Source organism: Canis lupus, chromosome 11, assembly GCF_048164855.1.
Source record: "Canis lupus baileyi chromosome 11, mCanLup2.hap1, whole genome shotgun sequence".
NCBI classification, from domain to species: Eukaryota; Metazoa; Chordata; class Mammalia; order Carnivora; family Canidae; genus Canis; species Canis lupus.
In genome coordinates, this window is record NC_132848.1 from 21,970,312 (window position 1) to 21,990,334 (window position 20,023).

The 20,023-nt window shown below is 52.1% G+C and overlaps 1 protein-coding gene across 3 annotated transcripts in view; it reads right to left on the reverse strand.

Moving 5' to 3' along the window:
* Positions 1-20,023, reverse strand: part of TBC1D22A (TBC1 domain family member 22A) — a 334,941-nt gene that overhangs the window by 149,992 nt on the left and 164,926 nt on the right. For all 3 annotated transcript variants that reach the window (XM_072843502.1, XM_072843501.1, XM_072843500.1), the window contains exon 9: positions 6,026-6,135. In XM_072843502.1, the coding sequence (XP_072699603.1) occupies positions 6,026-6,135 (110 nt within the window). The remainder of the gene's footprint in view (positions 1-6,025; positions 6,136-20,023) is intronic.

Below are 20,023 nucleotides of genomic sequence, written 5' to 3' on the forward strand. Positions count from 1 at the left end.
AGCCTTGCACTGCAGCCTACTCTCCCCCTCCCCAGGGAATCTGGGTGAGTCCACATCCCAGAGCCACGGCCCAGAGGGAGGGTCAACCCCCGACCCTGGTCTGCATGGCCCTGTGGTAACCACGGCGCAGCCGTTGCTATGATGTCCCGTGCATACTGTGTGCTGGCCGAGGGGTTCCAGGGAGGGCCGGCAGCTCAACCTTAGCAAGTCTGCGGCACAAACTTGATCCCACAAGTTCTGGTCTGCTTGATCTGCTAATTCCTGAGGGGCAGGAAAGCTGGGGCCAGATCCCATGAGTCGGAATCCCAACTCTGCAACTTAGCAGTCCCACAGCGGGAAACACCTTACCGTCCTGTTGCGGGGACACTGAGGTCATAGCAACGGTTCACAAATGCACAGAACTTAGAACAGCGTCTGCCATCGACAGTGGTCTCCTAGCCCTTCTGCCAAATTTCTGTCTCTCCTCCTCCCCGCCTGCCTCCTACATACACTCTCACAAGATACCCTTAAGCACATGCACATGCAGTGTTGTCATAGCAGACACATTCGGGATTGTGTCTTCGCTGGCACATTTATCCACTTGTACCTCAGCAATGATACTCTTTATCCCGACTAATGCTTTCCGCCTTAAACTCTATTTCATCTAATAACGCATAAGAGCCACGCTGCTGCCTAGCTATTATTTCAGTTGATCTGCTGCATTTCTCCCAACCCCTTCCTTCATGCTGTTCTATAATCTTATGTTTTCGGTGAGTGTCTTCTAAGTAGCACACAGCTGGATCCTGTTTGTAAATCCAATCTGGCCTAACAGTTACCTTCTCCAGAACCAAATGCATCCTGTCTCATCGGGCCTCTGCTGCTCCTGCTGTGGCCTGTTTCCCATCGAACCGTCCACCCAAACCACACATCTGTCCATCACTGGCCACTGGGAGGTTCTCTGACCTCCCATCCCCTATTTAGCGACTTCACCCTGTTTCTCCAGGTGTGATATTTTAACTCTCCTTCCTCGAGACTTGTTTGTTTAGTGAACATAAGTGCTGGCTCTTTCACGGGGGCTGGAACGTCCCGGCCACCACCCACATGCACAGGGCTCCATCCCGGGTCTGGTGTTCACTCTCTCCTGCCCTAACCTCTCTTCCAAATCCATTCCCTCCCTCAGTGCTGGCCACCCAGTAACTCTCTCATTCTACTTTAACTAACTCCTTCTTCTGCTGTGTCTAATGAATTTTAAATTGCAACAACCATGAGTTCGGTTGCTAGACGTTCTATTGGGCACTATTTAAAAATCTGTGAATTTTTTTTTCAGTCTTGTTCTTCCTGCTAAACCCTTTTTGTATCCTTCATTGTTTGAAACCTCCATGTTTTCTCGGTCCTGCTCATATCACTGTTGTAGGAGGTCAGGTCCCTGGGGGAGATCCTTCCTCATCAAAGCGCCAGTTGATGTTGACTCCTGGCACACGCTTGCTCTGTCTCGTACTTTCTCCAGCATCAGCTCATCCTCAGGGGACTCTTTTATGGGAAAACCATCGGCCTGTGTGGGGAGGGCACCCCCCAAGGCAGCAGTTCTCAGGGGTGGTCAGCCCACTGCTGCCACCAGGACACCCTTTCTGGGGATCCCAGAATTCAAAACCACGTTTCTAATAATAGCAACATAATCTACCTTTGTCACCATGCTGACACCCGAGCTATTGGCACAAAATATGAGTAAAGGGCAGTCATGCTGGCCCGAGGCGAGGCAGTGCCACCCACGCTTAGTGAAAAAGGTAAATAAAAGACAATTTTGCTTAAGAACATCCTTGATGAAGTTCCTAATGTTATGATTAATACTGCGTCACACCCCGACCCTCAAACATCTTTTGAATGTTCTGCATGGCAACATGAGAAGAACACAGAGAGCACTTGAGATGTGCACCAGAGAACAGTGATTCTTCCTAAAATAGCCCCTGCTCAACTGTTTGAGCTGTGAGCTGAATCAGATACATTTTTTAAGAAACATCATTTTTACTAGAAAAAATGACTAACGGCAAACTGGTTATTCAAGCTTGGGTCTTTGGCAGACATTTTCTCAAAAATGAACAAAGACTGTCATTTCAAGGAAAACAATTGACACTATGTGTTTCCAATAAGAATATTTGAGCTTTTAAGCCTAAATCTGAATATTGAAGAACTTTTACCCACTCTCTGGGCTAAACAGCTTTTTCTTCCAAGATGGTGGTAACACTAGCAGAAGAGATACCAGAGGACGGAGTGTGTCAGCATCCAGAAGACCTGCACACCTTGACCATCCAATATTCCCCAAGTGGCCAGCATTCGACATTAAAGGACCATGGGTGAGCAGAACACCTGCTCAACGTGCAAGATGGCCCAATGGATTTCAAGCTGAGTACGAAATGTTGGCTGGCATGGCTTCAGGTGTCACACTGCAGGTGACCTTCCGGGAACCACCACGTGGGTAAGCTACATTCTAGATTAACAAGAAAATATCCACAGTCATCAGAGAGCACCATGAAAATTCTCCCTCTCCCAACGGCCTGCCTGTGTGGGGCTGGACTATTTTCACACACTCCAGTCAGAACCAGCACATCACCACAGACTGAACATAGAAGCACAGGTGAGAATTCGGGTGTCTTCTATCAAGTCGGACCTTAAAGAGCCTTACCACAGAGGAACAGAGTGCCTTTCTTCTCACTAAATAGCTATGTTTCAGAAAATATTAATTTATCACCAGATTTATTACTTATAATAGCATACAAAGAGTTCATATCATTGTTATTTTAAGATAAATTACTAAATATTTTTAAATTATCTCCGTTTGAGTCTCCAACACAGTAAATACGGGTAGGATTAACCCACATGAGTAAAAGCTCTTTGAGTTCCTCAAGACTTTCTGAGACTATAAAGCAGCCCTGAGACATGAAGTTGGAGAGCCTCAATGAGAGAGCCATTATACTTTTGTTTGAGTAGCACCTGGATTTCCCTATGCAGGACCGGCTTTCCTATTTTTTACCCCTTGATAGGACAGTAAAACCTCAACTGTTATACATTACTATGTCAGCTTATTCCCTTCAAACTTACTAGCGTCCACTAGTGCGGTCATCACTCCTCATTTCTAGAGGACACCCCTCCCGTAGGTAAGCAGTCCAGCTATGCATTTTAGACAATTCTTGCTCAACATCACCCAATGCCTCCAGGCATATGCAGGGAGGGAGCAGCTTCTTCTCATGCCTAGTCTTTCATCCTCCTGGGACCAGAGTCCCCCACCCCCAGAACCTCCAGAATTCTGCCCTGTGCTAGCAGTCCCCTCCCTGCACCCTGAGCTACCAGGATACACATTCTGCAGGGACACTGGTTGGTGACCATGAGCAGCAACTGTACGCAGCAGGTGCTCACCACACGCTGGCCAAATGCAGAACACAGAGTCTTAGCCTGAGGCTCCAAGGTGAGCTGAAAACGTAGTAACCTCTCCAGGAAAATGAGCAGATGTGGTTTTTTGCCCTCTAGAACTTACCCAGCAAAACAGCAGTTACTTCCACTGATTTTAGCTGGACATGATTACAAAGCAGAGCAGAAAACCACAGGCCTTGGGGCTCAAATGTGGGTCCCAACACGTACTCTGACCCCAGGCCACGGATCCCTCTATGTGCAGGGTGTGACGTCTGCTCTGCTGTGAAGCTAAGAGCCACTTGGTACATGTTAGCTGTCACTGCCTCCCGATGCCCCACCGTGACTGCCAATGGATCACAGCTGGTGAGGAGAGCCGCTGCACAGGCCTGGCCCAGCAACTGACTCCCTGTGGTCTCTCTGGCATGTGGATTTAGCGAAACGCAATAGATAGGCCTGAACTTCCTAAAATGCAGGGAACTGGTGAAGGCCAGGCTGAGAGGCGCCACTTAACAAAGCCAAACATAGTTCTCAGTGGCTTTCAACCAGGGCAGTGATGTGATGAAGTGCTCAGGGATGATGGCTCTCCTGTCATCAGGAGAGTGGAGAGGACAGGGCGAGTCCAGGAGCAAGACAGTGAGTGTGGCAACAGAAGCTTCCAGCACCGCAGGGCACTGACACCCAGTCCATCTTTCCTCTTGCTTCTATGTCTCTTAAGACCCTCACACTTGTCCAAACAAAGCAGCAGGGGCACCACACACACCAAACCGTCCCCGGAGGAGCTCGCCTCGTCTCAGAGAACGACAGATCTCCCCAAGCCCCAATGATGCTGGTATCTGGCTGGCACCCCTCAACCCTGCTCAGGCGAGAGCCGCCTGGCCCCCGACAGCCTGCCCAGGGTGGTGAACATGCATACCAGGAGCACCGCCCTTGTCAAAGAGCCATCCCATCAGACAGCAAACCTCAGGTGAAAGATGAAAAGCCAGCATCACTTCCAGCACAGAGCTGATTTTATTCACAAACAGAAGGGGGATAATCGTATATTTAAATTGCAGGAATTCCATCACTCATGATCAGAGAAGTGACATTTGAAATTTATAATGTGTCACATTATGATTCAATCCCTTTTCTAAAGAGGGGGAAAAAAGTCTTAAGTTTTGGGAGAAAGACAAAAACATTAACGTGCAGGGGAATGATCAATCGATGCTTGGGCCAAAATCGAGCAGGCGTATTTTTCGTTGTAAGATGCAAACAAGGTTCGTGTTCTTCAGTTACAGAAAGGGTTTCCACTTGTTCTTTCTCACTCCTCAGTTATCAAAAGTAAGGGGAGCCCACACCATTCTCTCCAGCACAATCATTCTGCCTAATTTATTCAAATTACACCTCAGGATCCAGATCTGGAGTCTACACTGTGTAAAAGCCTTCCTTGGACCCCCTCGGCCCCAGCAGCTGAGCTGAGGCCCCTCCAGGCAGCAGGGCCAGAAACAGGACAGTGACAACAGCTCAGGAAAGCCAGCCTGACGGGAAACACAGGCGACAAGTGCACTACCTCAACTTGTCTCTTGAGGCGGAAGTGCCCCCCTCACTTGCAACGAGAGGGGTCCCAGCACAGCCTCCAGCCCGGGGCAGCCACCTTTGGGATAAAGCCAGCCCACGGAGGTCCCTCGGGAAACTCCGTCAACCAAACCCTGCTCCGGGACTCTACCCCCATGGCCGCCCCTCCACCAAGTCTCACCGCACTCCCAAATCAAGTTCTCGGGAGCACATATCTTCTGCCCTCACCAGGTCTACCCTGTGTCCCACCCCAAGCTCCTAAGAGGCACGTGCCCAACACTCTTCTTCCCCGCAGCAGCATGCGGCACCTAAGAAAGGCATGTCGGCACAGAAGGAGCTGAAAAAGGCCCTCAGCCCACTGGAGGACCTCCATCTACCTCGGCCACTTGTGCTACAGCAAGAGGCTCCAGTCCTCGTTCCTACTCTGTGTAGGGTTCAAACTACTTCCATAAAGTCACCCCTGGCGCTGGGAGACCTGCGGCCTTTCTGCAAAAATCTCCACTATCTGTCCCAACTGATACCAAGTGAAGCAGAGCCCCAGCCATGGGGACAAGGCCTCCAGCAGCTTGTGTTTCCCTCCAGGCCTGGGCACAGTTACGGGTCAAGCAATCAGACTCCCAGCCTGGGGCCCACAGGGGCTCTGTAGGACCGGCTGCTCATAGGCCCAGGGTGACAGACTAGGAGCTGAGGTCCTACGTCAGAGGCCCCGTAAGGGGTGGGCTGCCCTGAATACAGCTCACCAGGCATGGACAATGGAACGGCTTATCAACAACCCATATTCGGTGCTGGTACCACCTGGCATCACGGTCAGCAGAGCCGGGGAGCTTAGAATGTGTGGAGATCAGACTCTGCAGAGGAGGGGAGAGCCTACTCCCTCGGAGTCCTGCTCTGCACCCTTTTCCGAGCACAAAGGTTTATTCACACCTGCAACCCCGGGGAGGCGGCACTAGTGCAGGTATAGAAAGGGAGGCTTCAGAAGGCAGCACGCGGCCACAGAGGCAAGCCTGCACGTCGGGCCCAGTGCTCCCCGCAACACTGGCTTCCCATATGGAGCGGCGCCTGCCTGGGGTCCGGGCCGCCAGGGGCTCACCTGAATACCGTCCAGCAGTTTGCTCATGCACCAGTATGTGTCGGCCTCGACGTTGCGCAGCACTTCTGCAGGCACGCGGGAGATGTCGGCAGCATCCACGTCTTCCTCCTCTGTGTGCCAGGAAGCATGGAAAAGACAGCAAGCGGTTAACCCACAGGAAACACGACGGGGCGGGGGCGGGGGCAGGGCGGGCCGAGACCTGCGCCACCGGCAAGGTCATGCTGGGGCTCATTTTTCTTGCTCTAACTAGATGACTCGTAGGCTTCCACCTCATCACTTAATGGCTCTCAATTTTAATACCTAATTAGTTGCAGATAATTAATATTCTGAGTCCTCTCCAATTAATTAACATAATTAACATATTATGAATTATTGCTTCTCAGGCATTTCACATCCCAATAAGAGAGGGCCGAAAAGACTGTTTATTCCTAACACAGATCTGAAAGTGTTTTCATAAAATTTCATGAATTCTGCTTCTAATAGGGTCACATTTTCATTGGACAATAATTTCTCTAAAAACTTGTTCCCAAGGTTGGCGTTTCCAAAACCCCACTGGGCAAAGACCCGTCCGCTGCAGGCGAACACCCAAGAAGAGACAGAACAGGCACCAGTGCTCCGAACAATCTCTTTCCTCGAATATAAAAAAAGCCCACTAAGGGAACAGAACTGAAAAGTTTTAAAATGCAGAACAGACGCTTAATTGAAATGGCTTCTCAGACATTTAAACAAACTAATTTTAGATCCTTACAAAAGCTGCTATCACCCAGCACAACACTCATAAATGTTTTAAAAATTGTGTGTTCCATTTTTTTCATTTTATTTACTTTTGTTTTATTTTGCAAACATGCACAGCATCTTTGCAAAGAAAATGTTCTTAAAGAAAAGAAACATTTCTGCCAAGAATATATTTGGAAAGTTTTAAGTGGGTAGAAATGACAATAATTTTTTTAAGAGTAATAATTGCTGACACTTGTTGAGCAGCTATGAGGTGCCAGGTGTTCCTTTCCATTGATCGAATGTCCTCACTCATTAACCTTTGTCACACATCTGCGGTCACCACCGAGGCACCCCTTGGAGATGGGGTGCAGAGAAACATGACCCCAGGGCAGCCGGTGGTGGTGGATCAGAACAAGGCGCACCATGCAGCCCAGAGCCTGTGGCCGGGACTCCCCAGCACGACGGCGCGATGCTCTGGCACCCGCCTCACACCAGAGCTCGTGGCTACAAGAGCCACAGTGAACCACCTTCTACTCAGACTCTGTTGGTGACACAGACCACAACGGTAACAACAGGCCAGGATGAGTCAGGCCAAGCCCGGCCAGGCCCTCCAACTGGGTCACGCAGGTCTACACAGGCAGGCCTGGCCCTGGACATGCATCCAGCCCAGCTGTGTGCAGCTTCGAGGACCTGTCCCAGCCAGCTCTGCTCTCAGGCCTGTCACCGAGCATCCCTGGGGCACCTGGGAGCACACCTATAGGGATTGTGGCCGGGAAAGTCAATCCATCCCCGCTTATTCCTTCACTCCCCCACATACTCAACACTTATGTGGTTTGGTTTGGTTTGGTTTGGTTTGGGGGTTTATTTTATTGACACGCATTCATATGCCATAAAATTCCCCTTTTTAAAGCATACAATTCAGTGGGTTTTAGTATATTCACAGAGTGGGACAGCCATCGCCACCATGTAATTCCAGAACATTCTCAGCACCCCACGCAAACACATCAGCAGGCACTCCCATTCCCCAGCTCCTGGCAACCACCCCTCTGTGCTCGGCCTCTGTGGATTTGGCCGTTCTGGACATTCCACATAACGGGATTGCACAGTACGGCGCCTTCCATGTCTGGCTCCCTTCACTTGGCACCGTGCTCCCGGGGTCACCAGGGCACAGCCTGTGCCAGCACTTTGGTCCTTTCCATAGTAGAAAAACATTCCAGTGTATGGATGGGCCACACTGCCTATCACATGTCCCCTCTGGGACACTGGGCTGTCCCCTTGCTGGGGCAATGTGACAACACGCAGCAGGTGCTCCCCATGTGGTGGCTCTGTCCCTACACTCCAGGCCCTTAGGCACAGAGATGAGTCAGAGGTGACACCCTCCAGAAGCTCAGAGCCCCTACCCTCTGATACAGGACTGGGATGAAGAGTGTCCCCAGTCTGGCCCAGCCGGCTCTGAGCTCCTCCTCTCAGCAGAGCGCACTTGGGACCTGTACCCTGTCCCAGCTGCCCCGTGGGCTGTGGGCTCTCCCTCCCACAGCCAGGCACACTCTGCCCCCCAGCCATGGCCCAGCGAGGCTCCTGGCCTCTGAACTCAGCAGTCCCGGGAGGCCCACGTCTGGCCTGAGCATGCCCTCCGATGAAGCCCTACCATGACTCTACCAGAAAATGCTGGCTCTGGAAGTGTCCAGGCAGCCTAGACGGGAGGCATCAGCTCTGCCCATCTACAGAGGAGGAAACGAGGTCTCCCAGGGCTCACTAGTGAGCACACAAGGGCCACCCATCATGATGCCCTCCTGCTGAAGAGCAAGCTGGCGGACACAGGTATAAGCGACCTCCTCTGGCTTCGGCAGACTCGGTTCAGCTGCCACCACCCTAGAGCCGGCCTGATGTGATCTTCCACCTTGAGGAACTGCCGCAGCAACAACCATCACAGGACTCCCCTTGAGTTTTCCATGGATGCCTTCTCTTTCCAGGGCCTTCAAAGCACCGAGATATCTCCTCAGCTGTCACAACAGGGCAACAGGGAACCAGCCTCCCCAGGCCTCCAGTGCCACCGCCACCGCCCCCAGCTCACAGGGCGTCCCCCCCACCCTGCCCAGGGGAGAAGCGTAGGATGCAGGCCTTGGAAATGTTTCTCGGTCGGTTTAGCTGGCTTACTGCCTTATCCCAGGAAAGGTCGGCAACCTCTTTCAGGTGTCACCCCTCACCATAGGCCATTTGTCACTCTTCAATGTCCTGAAAAAAGGGCATTTAAATCAGAGAATCTCTATGCCAATTTGTCTTCAAAAAGGCCGAGAGAATCAGAATGACCCTTATTGTCAGAATGAGATAAATATCCATCCTCTTGGAGAAAACAACTGCCGACACAGGAGAAGGCGTAGAGGGCAGCACAGAACACTCCGGAAGGCCCGCACAGGGTCAGAACCAAGAAAAGAACACCCTGAGGCTGGTGCAGCTGGGAGGGGGTCCTCCTGGGGGCTCCTCACAGGAGACAGGGCTCTAGTGGTTCCTGGGGACACAGCCAGGAGCCAACCCAGAGCGACATGAGCATGTTCAGCACAGGTCCTTCGGGTAGATGCTGACTTACTGCACCATCTGCCATGAAACCTGGGAGACTCGACGCTGTGGAGTGGGAAGGGGTCCTCAGAGTCAAGACCCCAAAATGGCCAATGGTCATGACAGGTTATAACTCACCAACTCCAAAGGTCCAGGCCCCCAACCAGGACATGCTGCCTCCACAACCCTGGGGCAAGGGGAGGGACCAGGTGGGGCAGGAGCCTGAAAGGGGGGGGGGGGGGGTTCCAGGGGAACCACCAGGGAAGCCACCAGGGAAGCCTTGGACCTAAGGAGCCCTCATACCAGCAGTCACGGAGCCGGCGTCACGTAGGACTCTGCCCCTAAACATGAGCCACACTAAATGCCACGGAGACAAAGAAAACTGCTCTGGCTGAGAACATGAATGAGGGGAAACCACAGCAGGGGAGGGATTCCAGGCAAACCCAGGGTGCAAAAGAAGAAACGCAATTCAAACAGGAAAATGGTAAATTCCCAGGGAAAAAGAAAACAGGAAGAACAAGCCTGTCAAAGACGGAGGTGGGGCCGCAGCTGGAGCAGGGGCCCCTGGGTCCTGGTCCCTCTGGGCCACAGGATCTGGGCTTGGCTAATACTGACCCAGGCTGCACAGATGCTGCACCAGCCGCTCAAGGAAGTGGGTGCCACACAGGGCCCCCTGGACTGTGGCCCTGGATGGCCCATACATGGCCTTCTCCCAGCCAGGCAGGACGGACAGGCCCTGGAAGCCAGCACAGGGAAGGTACATGGACCCTGGAAGGTGGCATTTATACCAAATACAGGATTACAAATGATGGAACTTAAGCTGACCTGTTTCATCTGAAACTGGACTGGACTCCATGTCCCACTCTACCCTGTCAGCACAAACACCGGCACTGCACCTGCACTCCGGTCAGAGAGCTGCACCCAGGACCTCCTCCCCACACTGCCCACGCTGCCACCCTTCAGGGCTCAGGGAGACCGACACATGCACAGGCTAAGCCCAGTGGCACCTGGGGAGGCAGACAAGACACTGCCCCGCCCGGGACACACAGCCCACCGCTCAGACAGGCCACAACGGCACATGAAGTCACAAGGTGTAAAAACAGACATTTAATTTACAAAATATGTCACTTGCCTTCTCAAATCATAAAAAGGCTTTAGGAGATGATTTAAATAAATTCTTTGAAAATGCTACCCTGCCATATTGTTTAAAAAGAAAACTAATCCCATCTTTATCAACGACACCTTTTATATCAGAGACTCCAGCCCTCGCAGCCTGTGTGCACAAGCACGCAGAGAACAGTGCTCAGAAAGATGCCAGAAGCAGGGCCGTGGGGCCCCTGGGAAAGAGCGGGGTGGGGGAGTGGTAAATACCACCCTTTACTTCCTGCAGAAGGGTAGAGAGTAAAAAGAGAATGCAAATTTTCACAAATTTTAACACTTAGGACTTTTGCAATAGGGAAAAACACACTGTTTAAGCTGCTGACATAGTTTCACTAAGGTCTACTTTTCCACAGAAAACCCCAGAGAAAAAGTTCCTGAGGGTGGTGGGTGTACCGCCCTTCTCACTGCTCTCAGAAGCTTGCGGGGGCCCTTGGGGGTCAGAACAATTAGGGTAGGGGGCCCACTGGCATTCGATGGTGGGGCCAGCACTCCCCACCCTACAGCATGAACAGCACTGCACAATCAGCACATCCAGAGTGATTCGTGACTAGTCCACCCACGGGGTAGGTGGGTGGGTGGGTGGATCAGGGCTTAGCAGAAGGACAGGTAAATATAAGAAACTAATACAACAATGGAGGACATTCGGCCTGGTAAGGAAGGAACCAAGCAGGATCAGTGGGGAAGGAAGAGGCAGGCTGATGGGCTCAAAGCCCATGTGGCGTCGAGGCTGCTCACCGGACAGCAAGGGCACTCGCCACTACCAATGGATAGTGTGCATCTTCCGAGTCTGCAGAGCGCGTCCCCATGCGCCAGGGCCCGCTGCATCTGAAGCAGCCCACGGAGGTAAGCACGACCAGCTGACGAGCAAGGGGCCTGCAGGAGGGTAGCGTGCCAGGAAGCAGCCAAGCCCGGCGGCGAGCGAAGTCCGGCTGACAACGGTCAGCCTCTCGGTCCCGCTGAGCCAGAGCAGCATAGAGGCCCCCGGCTCAGCAGGGACAGGAGGGAGAGCTGCTACAAGGCTAGAACAGAACCACCTCACAAGTGAAACAACACTCCCTAGGTCATAAAACACATCGTGGGCAAAAGAGCCCGTCAGCACCACAAGCTCTCTGGAGCTCTGGGTCTCCTGGGGGCTCGCTCCTTGGGGGGCGGGGGGGGCTCCCCTCCAGGACGACACCTGCCTGACTCCACGAAACGGCTGCACAGGCCCCGGAAGTGGCCAGGCCAGCACAGGCCAGGATCCTGTAAGGACCAGCGTGTACTAGAAAGTAAAAAGGCCTGCCACATGGCCAGGCTCTCCCTTGCAGGAAACCAAATGGGGCGTCTTAGCAATCAGAAAGGGAGAATCACCTCAAATTTCAACACAGCCTCTGCCATGGGATCACCACTAAGTGCAGATGCCAGCCTCACCAAGCACAGCGCAGGTTAGGGAGGGGAGCACGCCAGGGCTGCTACGACTGCGTTAATCACCCGCATCACACAAACCCTGCAATAAACCTCTTCAGGTAATTAGGAGCTTAACTGGTAATCAAAAATATTCTCTTCTTCATAAGCTAGCTGGAATCACTCCATGGTCTAATCTTATGCTTTACCCAACTTGGGAGTTTTAAATTTGAAACCCTGACACTTCGGTGATGGAGGTTTTAGCACTTAATTACATAGATTTGGGTTCCAAGGCAGAGGGAAAAGTCCCGCTTTGGTAAGAGAGGTGCTGCCACCCAAGACCATAAATTCACAAAACTCCATGGCTCAGCAAGAACAGCTAAGGTTATGATCAAGTTGGTTTAGTGTACGAATGTTTAATGTTAATATAAATAATGTCCAACTCAAGGTTACAAACTAAACCACCGTCAGAGTTCCCAATTCTGTTACGTGGCTGCAAACCAATAGCACACAGACACGGACAAACGGTCAGTGGACGATGGGACACCGGCAGACAATGGTCACAAATCAAGGACAAACCAAGGACGATGCACTTGATACAGGCCAGGCAAGATGGCACAATGTGGCCACATCCAACTATCCGTCTCCTGGCCCGCAGCGGGCCACAAACGACAAGAACCAACCTCCTGTCACAAGCAGCACCACTCTGCTCCTCGTCCACCTCCACCCCAAGCGCACCCCCAATCAGGGGTCCCCAGCCTTGTGCAAACTGCAGGCCGGGGCCAGCGCTGGGTGGTGTGGCTGTTCCTCTCTGGAGGAGCTCCCTGCTACCTGACACCACACCGAAGAGAGCTCCCAGCAGCCCCTGGGGAGCAACAACAGCGGTGTGGGACTGAGGGAGAGGGGGGAGGGAAAGTCTATTTCCTTAATGATCCTTGTTTCTATAATGTCATTTTTGTAAAAGAAAGAATCTTAATTTCACAACATTCTTTTGGCTTGACTGAATCTTTGATTTTGTAATAATGCTTGTGAGTAGGAGTTTTTGTTAATAGAAATGCTATTGGTTGAAATACTGATGGATTCTATTAACGTGTACTCTCATATGCAAGAAACCAGCTGCGGGGAAGGCAGAGATGGAGCAGCCACCATGAAGCCAAGAGAAGAGGCCGCACTGCACACGTTCATTCACGTTCTCACCTGGCTCACTCACTCCCCGTTGGCTGGCTGCCTTACTCATAGCACTTGTTGACCAGACTTATTTACAGAAAGATGTACGTAAAGAGCTGACCACATGGCAAGTGAGTGGTGTGACAAGGGATGGGGGGAGGCATGGCAGGTTCGGAGGAGCCGAGTCCTCGCCCCTGGAGAAGGTGGCCTTGGGAGCTAAGCCTTGGAAGACGGCGAAGCAAGCACAGAGAAGGGAGGGGGGAGGCTGCAAAACCAGAAGCCAGAAAGCCTGCGGGTCATCCGCATGACCTAGGCAGGGGACAGCTCTACAGAACCATGGTACCGCAGCCCTGGGCATAGGCTCCAGAGCTGGACTTCCTTCTGGAGGGAAGGGGGAGCCCCTGGAGATGTGTGCGTATCAGGGTAACTCCTCACACTGGTGTTTGCCAGCAGGGGTACAAGCAGGGAAGGGATCCCATCTGGAGACTGCCAGAAAAGGAAAAGAGGCCAGAAGCAGTGGAGATGTTCCCGAGCAGAGCCCACAAACCCACCAGCGAGGCCCAAGGGAGAGTCCAAGCCCGCCACGGACGCCCCTCCAATGAGGAAAGCCGGCCAAAGCACACACAGGGCCACACCGTGAAATGCCAGGCACTGGGCCACTCCCTGCAGGGGACAGGAGGTGGCGCACAAGCACATATGGCACTGCCCACTCGAGCATCTCCTGCACGACAGGGTCGGCGGCTGCCTTCCTCCCTATCTGCGTACTGCGTCTTCATGTCTGCATATCCCTGCGTGACCCAGGAAGAGCTCCTGGAGAGCAGGACCGCACCCACCACACTATCCAAATCCCTGCACGTCTGCGAGGGCACAGCACACAGCAGGGACTCGGTGAACATGTGCCCAGGAGCGTGTGAACTACCGGCAAGAGTTCACAGTTGAGGAAGGAGAAACAATTATGTAAACAGTTCCAACGAGAATATGGTGAACATTATGCCAAGATGATCTGTGAAGAATGGAAAGACTTTAATCCCAATCTCTCCAGTTAAGAGAAATAGCCAAATTATTGCTAAACGTTAAGACAATAAATCAAGTCTACCTTGCTTCTACTGATGACGATGCAAACAATGCTTAAATCAACAGGAGCGGGCAGCCCAGGTGGCTCAGCGGTTTAGCGTCGCCTTCAGTCCAGGGCCTGATCCTGGAGACCCCGGATCGAGTCCCACGTCAGGCTCCCTGCATGGAGCCTGCTTCTCCCTCTGCCTGCACCTCTGCCTCTCTCTCTCTCTCTCTCTCTCTCTGCGTGTGTGTGTGTCATGAGTAAATAAATAAAATCTATAAATAAATAAACAAACAAACAAACAAACAAGAGCTCATCCAAACTGAAGGAAGCGGTCTTGCAAACAGCATCAGACACGACCAACAGGCTCTGCACCCCGTCCTTCCAAAGCTCAGAGTTCTCTAAAAAGGCAAAAGTCTTTTCCAAAGTGAGACACCCTCTCACCCCCCGAAAAGCTCTGACAGCTGCGGAGCTTGCCTCTGAGAGAGACAGACGCCTTGTCTCAGGACCAGAGGGTGCAGAGGCGAGCCCAACGTCACTCGCCAGCGTCCCCAGGAGCTCTCTGTCACTCTGCGGGCCCTCACGAGGCACACACGCACTGGAGCCTGTGGTGGCCACTGGAGACACAGTGGCACTGGGAACCTCTTGTCAGGGCACAGGACGAGAGCCTCCCTTCTATAGGCACTGCACTGAAAGGTGCAGGCCGCTCGTTATTTGTTCCCGAGGCACGAGTACAAGACGTGCGTCTACGACCTTGCTTCTGAGCTGTGTTGCCAGGCAGGAGAGTCTGCAGAGGCCCTGGTTCTCCAGAAGGCAGGTGGCAGGCACTCATACTGAGTAAGCCTGCGTGAGTCATGATCATCTGAACGTGCAAACTGATCATAAATCAATCCATTAAACTGATTTACTCCCTTTACCTAATTAAGTCAAAAATAATTCCTCGAAGGATGAATGGGTCTTTAAATCAATCAGCAAAACGCTTCCTCACTCAAACCATTAATAATGCAGCCAAATGGAAAGAAAGATTGACCAATACAAGACAGCACGTTCCTGAAACCTTGGTGCACGACCTCGAGCAGGGGGTCGCGGGGTGCATGTGGAGTGCTCCCCGTGCAGAAATGCCACCCAATCATGTCAGCAGACATTCCACCTGGGGCAATGACGACAGCCTGACCGCAGTACAACCCCAGGGATAGCTGGACTCCGCTAGTGTGTGCAGGTCACAAAGTGCCCCACCACCACCACCAGGAGAAAGCCCAGCATGGAAGGAAAAGCTGGTACACATCACCACACACAAATCTCTAATGGTTTTAAGTGAAAAAAATTAGAAAGTAAAACAGATTGCAAACAGTAAAACATTTGCAACATGTTACAGGCCAAGGATTAATATCAAAAACTCTACAAAGAAAATATATGCAATGAGAAAAATACATCAGTAAGCCCATGAAAAATACCTGAAAAAAAGTTATTTATAAAAGAAAGTTCAAAACAGAGAATAGTCAACAAAAGCACCAGTTATAAACAAATACAAACACATACAATGAGGGATACCAGTTCACCTACAAAACTGGTCAACTGTCAGAGTTTAAAATACCCACCATGCTGCCAGCAATGGGACCCAGACCATCTGAACCACAAGGGGCACCCCAAAACACAGAAGCTCGGCTAAGGACAGGATACATAGGTTTGAAAAACAGCCTGATGGAAGATGCCAGAGCCCTTTAGAAGCCACAGAGCTCTGCTGAGCCCAGATGGTATGCCAGGCATGTAATGGGGACTTGTGGGACCCCAGAAGAATATGGCCTGGTCCTCACACAGCTCACGGTCTGGCCTGGAGCTGGGCCTCAGGGCGAGTCTCATGCCAAATGAGAACCTGTGGGAGGCCCCTGCACCCCACCAGTTGGACAGTGAAATGGGAGGTTGTATGCCTAAGATGCCATCACACTTTGCTAGTAATAGCTCAGCAAAAAAGCCAAGAAATTCATTTACAGGAAGTCATACTGCAAGTTCGTTTGTTGCTGAGATGATGTAGGATCCTCAAGTACTGGTTAATTGGAAGACTTTGCTGCTTTAACGGATGCACAACCCAGCTTTCACGGACAGCTCCGACAAGGTAATTCCGGCTGGGGCCATTTACAGAAGACTAAGCTGCTTTCACTGTCCATTCCTGGTCCTCAATAAATCACGCCGACACATCAACTCCCAAATTCTGCTCAGATATTCCTGCTATCTCACACCCTGGTTGGGATTCCTGTGATCCAGCTCACAGCTAGACAAGGGTGTGGCATTCCCTGGTGCCCCGCTTCTGGGTGTCATGCACAAAGACTAAAATGAGGTTTACGGTCATTGCCTCTGCGCGGATTCCAACACGTCCCTTTGAAAGGCTGTCTGTGGTCACTCCCCAGGCAGGGCCTTGCCAGGAACCAGGCTGGCAAACCAACCCCGCAGCTAGGTTTCAGCAGGCCGGGCCAAGGCCTGACAGCCCATCAATCAGGAATTAATACATTTCAGCACACTCTTCCCTCTCTGTTACAGCCAGCAAATGAACCATAAACAGGGCCTAAAAAACTGCTTACGCTGTAACTATCCCAACTGGATGGAACATAATCCCAGGCAGGGTATGCGGCAACCACAAGCAGAACCCAGACGCGTGGTCTGGACCCTGCCACAAGGTCAAAGCAAAACGGGACTGCTCTCTTTCCTTTTCTGAAACACACTCCTGCTCAAAATAACTGAATTGGCTGTGTGGCTCTTTGATTTGTCAATAAAAAGAAATCTGTTCCCCAGAAAAGAACACACGAGGGCCCTTCCCTTCCCGCTGGTCAGGCATCCCAGCTCCCAGCTGCTACAAATGCCACAGGTCACCTGGAGTTAGGAGGCCAGTGCAGCCGCCACATGCCGAGAAGCTACTCAAAAGGCAGGACTATGGAAAATTCCAATATATAAACCTCTAACAAAGTGACAGACATCTGATTTGCAAACAGCGCTGTCCACTCCCCATCCCTGTCCTAGAAGCCTTCAGATAAAGAATGCGGGTCGCAGGCTGCCCAGCCTTCCTGCACAGGTGGCAACAAACCAGGGCTCCAACCCACAGCTCAGCCAACTACTCTGCACCTGCCAGAAAATCGACAGCTGACAGCCAGGAGGGGGCGGGCGCCCCTCCCCAAATGACAGCAACCGTCGCCCACAGTCCAGGCCTGAAGCTCTGGCATCACAATGGGTTCCATGGCCCCTCCTGCTGGACCCGAGACCAGAGCACATTTCATCCGGGGAGGTTTTTATTTCCCAGAACATTAAGTAGAGAGCGAGCTGGGAACTGGGGAAGGCAGAGGAGAGGAATCAGTGGTCGTTCCATTCAGGCCAACAAACTCGGCCAGACACCCGGCCACAAGCACGAGTGCGTCCAGGTCTCAGGAACTGCGGGGCTCAGGGCAGGCACAGGATGAGGAGGCAACGTGTCCCCGAGAAGAGGCACCAGGGCACGTCCGGATCCCACTGGAGTGTGATGAGCAGGCACTGGCTATTTGAAATCACAGTCACAGAAAATTTGAGGAACTCTATTTTAAATAAGAGGAGAAATCTGCCACATTGTGCCACCTAAAGCACAACCAGGATACCTGAGTATAATTACATTCCAATTTTTCTGCATGTGCTTTTTGCTCAGCTTTTCTAGGAATACAGTTGCATCATAAAGATAAATTTGTATCCTGTGGAAATCTCACATTTATAATGAGATTTTTCTATTTTATAGGCACTACTTGAAGCCATGCTTTAGAATGGTACAGAAGAGGTTACAACCCAGTTAGCTGGCCACATCCCTACCCTGGGATGCTTACTGAAATCATATAAACACTTCCTATGACAAGGAATGTCCCCATGAGCGTCTTGAACGCATAAGGGATTTGATCCACACTGAGAATCAATTCCTCAAGATTAGCATCTTTTTTTTTTTAAAGATTTTATGTATTTATTCATGAGAGACACAGAGGGAGAAGCAGGCTCCCTACGGGGAGCCCAATGCAGGACTCGATCCCAGGACCCCAGGGTCATGCCCTGAGCCAAAGGCAGACGCTCAACCAGTGAGCCACCCAGGCTCCCAAGATCAGCATCTCAAATGAAATCGGCAGGTAAAGAGTAAGGACATTTTAGGGCTCCTGACAAATACGGGGGAAATATCTTCAAGGAGGGTTTGTGATTTACACTACAGCTACCTCTTCCAGGACCACCGGCCCCATCACTCTCTCCCCGGGGGCTCTTCTGCTTCTGCCAGCTGGGAAGGTACACACAGTTCAGGAAAATGAGGCTTACCACATGTTTCTGTATTTTCTGGTGAAGTGTGACTCTTCCACAACTGTTTCCCCGACTGTCCCTTAAAGCCATCTTCGATTCAATTGGCTCCCAGTGGCAGCCACGTAGAGTGGGAGGAGAGCAAAGAGGAGGCGGCTCTTCCTGCGTGGAGTGGGCCCTCCCCGGGTCGGGGTTTCAGGCATCCCCAGCTCCCACGGGAAAGTGCATCCTTAAGAGCAGAACCGGGCCACAGGCCACGTCGCCCTGGCCCCCGCCAGGCCCAGGGGCAGCCTCCGGAACCGGTGGGAAACACGCGAGAGACTCAGCCACCCCCATGACAACAGCCCAGGGTAAGCTGTCACAGTGCACACGCACACACGCTCACCCCGGCTACCAGCAAACTCTGCAGGGCGTGTACCTGTCCCCCCACCGTCACTGAGGGACATCGGCCCATCCACAGCCTCCCCGCACTATCCCGCCCCTCCGCGGGCTGAGCACTGACGGAGCCCTGGGCCCCAGCGGCCTGCGGGGCAAATGGTCACTGGCTGAGGGGCTGGGTGGGTAACAGTCTTCCGGTCTCAGCCGTCCACACTACCTGAAGACGTGGCTTCTGGGCTGCTTCTGTCCTGTCCGTACCTGGACTACACAATGCCAACCGATGGCGCAGGCCCCAGGTGGTAAACCACGCGGCAATCTGGTAACTTCTGACGCTGACGTAGGAAATCGCTGCATTTGTGACACGTGGGCATGAGCTCTGCGGTTCAGCTCACAATGCCAAGTGCCAGGTCAATGTGCGATGGCATGGAAACACACTGGGGTCTGCAGGGGAGCGCTATGGGGCGCCACGTGGGAGCCAGAGGACAGTCGGCATCACTCACACACTGCCTGATGTTTTCTGAAGCCCTTACCTGGTTTCCTAAGTGAGACTGCTTTCACGCCCCAGTATAAGTATGTGTGTTCATTCAAGGGCAGCTCAGAGATGAGGACTGAAAAGCTACGTGGGTAACAGATGAGCTAACGCTAACTAGCACTGCTTACCATGCAACGAAGGGGTGAGGACTCCCAGCAAAGCCTCAGAGCCTGTACCTGTGGTTAATCATTTTCTTCTCATTTCCCACTGACCTCTTGGGAATCTCCTCATGCTAGAAGTCCCAGGCATGGGTTTCTTGTTGTTTTGAGGAAATGTCTTTTCTCAGGTGGAGAGGATCACATGCTGTTCTCTGCGGGGGGGGGGGGGACAGGGGTGTGCCTGCACCTGCATACTTCAGCTCAGTGGGAGGGTCCTTGAGTAAGTATCACAAAGATGCCAAGAGAAAACAGGTCTCTAAATCTGGTCCAACACCGAACCTCACCTAATCTTTGTCATGGCAATATATGCCGCCAACAAGTGGGAAGGCTCTCCTATTAGCTGGGCTAGACTGGTTCAAGGGCAAGTAGCAGCAGAGATCGCTGATCTGCCTTGTGTTCGGTCACCAGCAGCCAGTCGCCACCGTGTGACTCCCCATCCCCAGGCACTAGAGAGAAACTCCGATCTTAGTCTCTGACACCACCTTCCATGGTACCCTGAGAGTAGCTGGTCTGTGTTTGGGCAGAAAAATTCACAAGGAGCCTGTTGACAAAACAGAGGTGTTCAGAAGTACTCCGGGGCAGAGCCAGAGGCGACATAATGT